General features: G+C 32.9%; 1 protein-coding gene across 1 annotated transcript; it reads left to right on the top strand.

The window, feature by feature from the left end:
* Positions 1 to 633: 633 nt before the first annotated feature.
* LOC140048412 (uncharacterized) lies at positions 634 to 5,028 on the top strand. The gene is made up of 4 exons (XM_072093212.1): positions 634 to 700; positions 1,483 to 1,857; positions 2,034 to 3,526; positions 3,623 to 5,028. Exons 2-4 carry the CDS (start codon positions 1,509 to 1,511, stop codon positions 4,562 to 4,564), a joined length of 2,784 nt encoding a protein of 927 aa, XP_071949313.1. The 5' UTR covers positions 634 to 700; positions 1,483 to 1,508; the 3' UTR covers positions 4,565 to 5,028.
* Positions 5,029 to 7,955: the final 2,927 nt, after the last annotated feature.

Here is a 7,955-nt window from a genome sequence, read left to right on the forward strand (position 1 = left end):
CTGCTAAAAATCAAGTATGCACCATGTAAAATGAGTTGTCCAGATTTGTCTATAAATGGCTCTGGCCTGTAGCATATATGTATCCCTTTTTTATATTTATTCTTTGATATTTGGATATTTCCCTTGCATGCTAGATGTTAATAGGATTTTTTGTTTTCTTTATGGTGGACTTTATTACTATGTTTGAGTGCACAAACATTAAGTATGAATTAGATGCCTGTTTCGCAAATATTTTCAATCAATAATTACATTATTTTGCAAGCATAGTAATAAACATAATTCAGGAAAAAAAATGTGTTATTATTTTTGTTTTATTATTTGTTGAAGTTATAATGTATCCCTTAAATGGGATAACAAATGTCGATCATATGTACACAAAATATATTGGAACAAATTTATAATTACATGCATCTCGAGACAAGTCTAACTTATAAAGGTTCTTATATTTTCGTCTCGCGTATATTTGTATTGTTATTCCGTGGATCATTCATTTGTAAAATTATTTCTTATTATTAAATTAAGAAAGAAGCTGTTCAACCATGGATTACTCCTCATATTGTGTCAACTAATCCTGTTTGTTTTGGTCTAGCGCCCTCACGAAAACTGAAAATAGCTCGTCGAAAGGCTAGGATCGAGGAGGCATCAGGGGGCCGGGTTGACACGCGCGCGAGCATCATGTGCTAAGAATTTAGAAATTACAGTAAGTTACTCAATCATTTTATTATGTATAATGGAAGCCTATACTACTAATTGTAGTGCAAAGCTATTCTAGGCCTATACTACTAATTGTAGTGCTAGGCTAGGTAGTAGTGACCCTGTTTAGATAGCTATGCCTATCTATATAGATAGATAGATAGAGGCCTAGCCTAGGCTAGGCCTATATAGTTGAGGGCTTCCCATGTACTACTTAGGCCTAGATAGCTAGGCTTATTAGCTAGGCCAGAAAGACTCTAGAAGCCTAGAGGCTAGTAGGCGCTATGCCACATTCTAGAGTAGTAGTACTAGCCTGGACCTACTACAGAATACAGAGATAATACAGATAATCGACCTACTAAGGAGGCCCTAGCTAGAGTAGTAGTACAGTAGTAGGCTACTTCTACTAACTGTATATATATCTGCCATACTTTAAATAGGCCTACTACTAGACCCGGCCCTACTCCGTAGTAGGGGAGGGCCTAAATAAAATATTATAATAATAAATTAGTATTATTAGGCCTGATTATTAGGGGAATCCATAATATTAGTTAGGCCTTAGTAAGTAGTATAACATATTATTTCCACTGAACCAGAATCCACAATCATGAGGCTCATTATTTATACTGTATCATAAAATAATATTAATAATATTTTTTTTTCTCATTTCATTTAGCACTCTATTTTTACATGTGTGCTCATTCTCATTTTTTTCACAATCAAAACAATAGATTATTGTCAGTATTAAATTACAAAAGAAAAACTTAAATAATCCCTAATTATTTTCAGAAATTGACTAGTTTATAAATTGTACAATGGGCAAAAGCAAAAAGAAGAAGAAAGATAAGGCACAGGTTGCAGCCTCAGAAGGAGGAGATGTATTTAATACCAGTCTAGCAGAATTAAAACAGGCTCTAAACATACTAGGCTTTGATGTTGTACCAAAAACACTAACTCCAAATAATATGGTTTCATCTCCTATTACTGATATCATTAAGGAGTCAAGAAAACGCAAGTTATCTGTCAGCTCCAATGCAGAAACTGAATCCAGTGGGCCCCACTCAAAAAAACATAAACATAATGACCAGCACAGAAAACCAGAGGAAATTGGGTCACCTGTGAGATCTAATGCTGAGTCTTCGATTCCAAAATTTAACACTTTACGTAAGTAATTATTACAGTACAGTATGTTTAAGAAGTCCTAAACAAAACAACTTCAAGTACAACTTTAAGCCTGTTTTATACTAAAATAATAATTTGCTTATTTAATATTATATAAGCAAAATAAATTTGCTTATACAGTACCCATTTTTTTTAACATTGCTTTTTGCTTCTTTTAGATTCTACTCCTACTTCGACAAGAAAAGTAGCCAATGTTTCATTTTTATTCAATTCTCAAAGCTCATCCTCTGACCTGGACTTCTCTTTGGCAAAATTGTCACCATTAACTACTAATAATAATCTCGGCAAGAAACATAAAGACAAAAAAATAAAGTCGCCTAAAAAGGATGCAAGCAAACAAACATCTTCTCAAAGTCAGTTAAATATAAATAAATCTGGACAAAAGAAGACATCGTCGCAAGGAAAAGCTTCAACCAGTTGTGATTGGACAAGAAAGGAACTGGCTGCTGTTGATGCCACAAAATTAAATTTATTAGAAAAATATTTTGTTGGTAAAAACAAAGATGTAACAGCAAAAGTAAAATCTCCCAAGAAACAGAAGGTAACGGAAACATCAACCAAGAACACTGTCAACATTAATCAGCCTAATGATACCCAAAGCATGTCTACAGCTTCTCCTAGTAAGATGCTTACAATAACTTTACCGAAAAAAGATAGTAGGCCTAATACCTTTATAAATGGACAGGGTGATAAAACAACACCAGAAGTAAAATCTCATAAGAAAAAGAAGACAAAAGAAAAGCCCAACAAGAACACTGTTACCGCAAATCAGCCTTCTGATACCCAATGTGAAAGCACATCTACAGATTCTCCTAGTAAAAAACTTATAATAACCTCACCGAAAAAGGATAGTAATATCTTTATAAATGGACAGGGTGATAAAACAACACCAGAAGTAAAATCTCATAAGAAAAAGAAGACAAAAGAAAAGGCCAACAAGAACACTGTTACCGCAAATCAGCCTTCTGATAACCAATGTGAAAGCACATCTACAGATTCTCCTAGTAAAAAACTTATAATAACCTCACCGAAAAAGGTTAGTAATATCTTTATAAATGAACAGGGTGATAAAACAACACCAGAAGTAAGATCTCATAAGAAAAAGAAGACAAAAGAAAAGGCCAACAAGAACACTGTTACCGCAAATCAGCTTTCTGATACCCAATGTGAAAGCACATCTACAGATTCTCCTAGTAAAATACTTTTAGTAACCTCACCGAAAAAGGATAGTAATACCTTTATAAATGAAGAAGGTGATAAAACAACACCAGAAGTAAAATCTCATAAGAAAAAGAAGAAAAAAGAAAAGGCCAACAAGGACACAGTTACCCAATGTGAAAGCACGTCTACAGACTCTCCTAGTAAAAAACTTACAATAACCTCACCGAAAAAGGATAGTAATAGAAATACCTTTATAAATGAACAGGGTGATAAAACAACACCAGAAGTAAAATCTCATAAGAAAAAGAAGAAAAAAGAAAAGGCCAACAAGGACACAGTTACCCAATGTGAAAGCACCTCTACAGACTCTCCTAGTAAAAAACTTGCGTTAAATTCACCAAAAAATGATAGTAATACCTTTAGTAATAAACAGGGTGATAAAACAGTTGAAGAAAAGAAAGGTGGTCAGAAAAGAGTTTCAGAAGAAAAGGTAAAGTATCAATTTGTTACATTTTTATTTCAATTAACTTAAAGCGGAGATCACAAACCTCCATTATCAACTTTTTTTGTCTGAATTGCCCTTTAGGTATCTCCAAAGAAAAAAGAAAAGTTATCCAATGCTGAGGTGCCACAAGTTAACATTAATAATGCAGTAAGTAAAAGCCCTAAAAAACATGCTGTATCCCCCAATGAAGAAAGTGTGGCTGTACAACAAAGTAAAAAGAAAAAGAAATCCAAAAAGCATGAAGAAGAGGCAATTACAGGTAATGATAACAATGCTAAAAACCATTCTGAATCATTAATGTTGCATCAACCTGAGGAAGAGGTATCACAAAAGAAATCTCACAAGAAAAAGAAAAAGAAAAGTAGTAAAAAAACATCAAGTCAGAAATTGTCGACAGAAACGTCGGCAACTTTCAAATTGAGTTTAACTGATTCAGGTAGTGATACAAAATTGACAGCGAAGTCTGTAAAATCAAATAAAAAATCAAAAGAAAAAATTTCAACGAGTATCGGAAATTCTTCTAGTAAACAAATTGTAGGAAATTCTGGGAAGGTAGAAAAGGATAAGAAAACTAAAACTACTAAAAGTAAAAATGAAGCTAAACTCAAAGAAACTAAGCAAAATACTGAGCAAGCAATTGATACAGATTTGTCAAAAGGTAAGAAAAAACGAAAATCAAGTACAAGTAAAAAGTCGGTTGACAAATTAACTTTAACTGACACAAATTCATTGAAAAAAGCAAAGAGCCCTGCAAAAAAGACAACTGTTAAAAAAGTTACCAAAAAAGAAACACCAAAAACAATGATTAAATCAGCAAATGAAATTGTTGAGGATGAGGAGAGTTTTTTTGATTTGTTTGACTTTGAAGCTTGGGAAGACAAGATGGACAACGTACAGCATTTATTGTCTGATGGAACTATGGAGACAGATCTAGGATTGATACCAATTAAGAAAAAGGACAAAAAAAGGAAGAAGAAGAAGAAAAAGAAGGATAATTTGAAAGAGAAAAAAGAAAAATTGTAATATTTTATTGAAGGTATTATTCAGTACTGATACAATTAAAAGTCAGGATGGTAAATTCATTATTTTCCTGATTCAAGTAAAATCAATTGGACTGTATATTTGTTGAATTAAATGCTTTGTATAATAACTAAACTATTTTAATAGTTTAACAACATTCTCTTTTAAAAGGAGAATGTTTTTTTTATGTCTTACTGTGAATAAGCCTTGTACATACATAAATAATATGACTGAATAAAAATTGTGAATAGCTTTTTTGGCAATTTTACTATTAAACGTGAATTAAGATAAATGCATCAATTGATGATAATGGTTTTTTTAGTGAATTCTAGGCCAAAAAATGAAGTTGACAAATCGGTTTAGTGCCCTTTCTTACACTAATGTGAAAAAGTACCCACGTTATCAGAATTCTTACCACAAAGCCAAAGTGGGTTTCGCAAAGGCAGAAGCACAAGTGATATTGTTTTTACACATCGATGGCTTATAGCTAAAGCGCAACAAGAAACAATAAATATTTACATAACCGGTATAGATATGTCAAGCGTGTTCGACACCGTGGATAGAAACAAAATCCTCGACATACTCAAACATATTATAGACGAAGATGAACTTAGGATCGTTAGATTTCTGCTGAGTGAAACCGGATTAAATCTAAAAATAAAAGGGGCAAAAGAACAGCCAATATTCCTAACCAACATCGGCACCCCTCAAGGAGATATATAGATTAAGCTCGGTCTTATGTGCACTGTTTACCTTGCGTCTGCGCTACGAGGAATCTTATATATAAATTTACGTAAGGGCAAAATTCGATAAATCGCGCGTTATTTCTAGAATGTTTACTCGATGGTATATAAAGTTGGTTAGAATCTCGGTACTGATTTTAACCACCAGATGTAACCCTGTTTACTAATTAAATTGAGTTAGATAATTAGTTATTGAGAATTAAAACGAATTTAGGTTCAACGATTTGCCCCAAATAGGGGTGTTGTCCGATCGGGGTATACACTGTCTAATGGATGTCCTCTTAAAAATTACCTGCACACAATAATACGAGGATGCATCATATTTTCCTATCTCCTCCTTGGGGACAGAGAAGACATAATTAGAAGAAAACAACTAGCGCGTGTAGCAATGACCAAACTAAACTCGATGTGGCTTCGAAAAGATAAAATCAAATTAAAAATACGTATCAAGCTGTACAACTCGCTAGTTAAAAGTATATCTCTACAACTCTGAAACATGGGGACTCACAAAAGAAGAAGCACATAAACTTGACACATTTCAAAGACAGCAACTTCGCAAAATTATAGGTATCAGGTTCCCAGACAGAATATCGAACATAAATTTATACAGAAGGACAGGAACAAAACCAATTTCATTAGAAATAGTCGACGCAAGATGGAGACTACTGGGTCACATACTTAGACAAGACCCATGTACACCAGCCAACACAGCAATAAGCTATTATTTCAGCAACACTATCAATATAAAATTTCGAGGAAGACCGAGAACCACCCTACCAATAACTCTCAGAAACGACCTACTCACCCATAAGCAGAACACAAACATCAAGTATCCCGGACAATTGAAAACCAAGAAAGACGTCAAACAACTTAAAGAACTAGCCAATGAAAGATCATGTTTTCCTTTATAACATTTATTTTAAAGATGTAGGCCTATTGTCCCTTTGAAAAGTGGGTCATTTTGAAGTATCCGAATAGTTATTAACTTTCACCAAAAATTATTCGAAAAAAAAATAATTTTACTGAAATACAGACGTTTTTGGTGCAAAAAATAACTTTGGCTTCCAGTCAAAGTTTTCGATCAAAACATATCTCATAATGCAATGCGCTTATTTGGCTACTCTGTATGCATAATCATAAACATTCCTCGCGATCTGTGTGAAAACACCTTCTCAACCCTGACGTAAACAATCCTAATTAGCATCATGCATAATGTATACTCATGGTTTGAAATCTTTGTTTACTTTCGCCGCGCTCGCGACTATTTTCCAGATGAAATGTAATTAAATTAATTTAGCTGTTAATTACGTAAAATTTTTATTTTCGACTTGAAGTGAATAACTTTAATATTACTTTGATATAGACAATTAAAATTTAGTATATTTTGACCTTCATTTCTTTGTGTTTCAAGGGACAAAACATCTTTAATAAAAAGAATACTAATTTATGGCATGATATAATAGGACACTTTTGGTGTGGCCTATGTCAGGTTTTCTGGAAAATGTGATTCGGAATGTATTTTTAATGGTAAAATTAAACTTGGAACCTTTGGACCTCACTGGTGTTGGGAAAGTCCGGTTTTGGGAAAGTCCGATTATACAATAATTATTGTTGTAACAAAGAAACCTGTCACGTGACAACAAACACATGATGATTTAAATGGTGAATCAATATCTCTATTGATCTGCAGGCAATAGAGGTACAAAATAAGACATGAATATTTATATATATATCTATCCATTTTTCAAAATTTAAAAATCTGTTCATTTTACCACGTATACTATAATTATATCCTTTAAAATGTTGTTGATTTTAGAGACATTATTACGTGTGCAATTAAAATTAATTAACTTGTAGGCCTACATGTATGAAATTAATTATGACACTGTTGATGTGAGAATGAAATATATACTGTGGATAAAAAAGCTTACAAAGCTGTCTATTAAATGCCGGAAACACTTTCGTTGCGATACCAGTGTGATAACTGTTTCAGCAGAATGCTACACTGTTTAGCTAGGTTACAATGAAAACCTAATCAGTTTGGCAAAGCTGTCTAAAGATTCGATGCGAAGGCCATGGGCATCGTTAGCAAATTTAAAATAATACTTATAATTATATCTCTGATGATGTTATATGTAATAATATTATCCCTGTATACGAGAATATTACATACTATTAAGGCTCTCCGAATCATAAAGCTAGTACGTACATAAATGCTTCACCGGCCATTGTTATTGTGTAGTCTATTTACGATTGAATAAAATATGCCCGGAGTTAATAGGCCTCAATGGTTTGCACGCTGGTATCCCGCTGAAGTGCGGAAGGTTTTGTTTTTGTATTTTTATCTAAATGTATTTTGTTTTCACTAGTGATGATGCTGCATCTAATAGTTTAGGTGAATATTATTTAAGTTTAATATTAAGGTAGGATACTACCGTAAACACGTAGGTCTAGACCGTTAATATTTAAAGATGTATTGTTCCTTTGACTAATTTAAAAAAAAAAAGATTTTTGACAAAAAGTGGGTCATTTTGAAGTATCATAATAGTTATTAACTTTCACCAAAAATTTGTCGAAAAAAAAATCATTTAACTGAAATACAGACGTTTTTTTGTTCAAAAAATTAATTTGACGTCCAGTCAAAGTTTTCG

Source organism: Antedon mediterranea, chromosome 1 (genome assembly GCF_964355755.1).
Source record: "Antedon mediterranea chromosome 1, ecAntMedi1.1, whole genome shotgun sequence".
In the NCBI taxonomy this organism is placed as follows: domain Eukaryota; kingdom Metazoa; phylum Echinodermata; class Crinoidea; order Comatulida; family Antedonidae; genus Antedon; species Antedon mediterranea.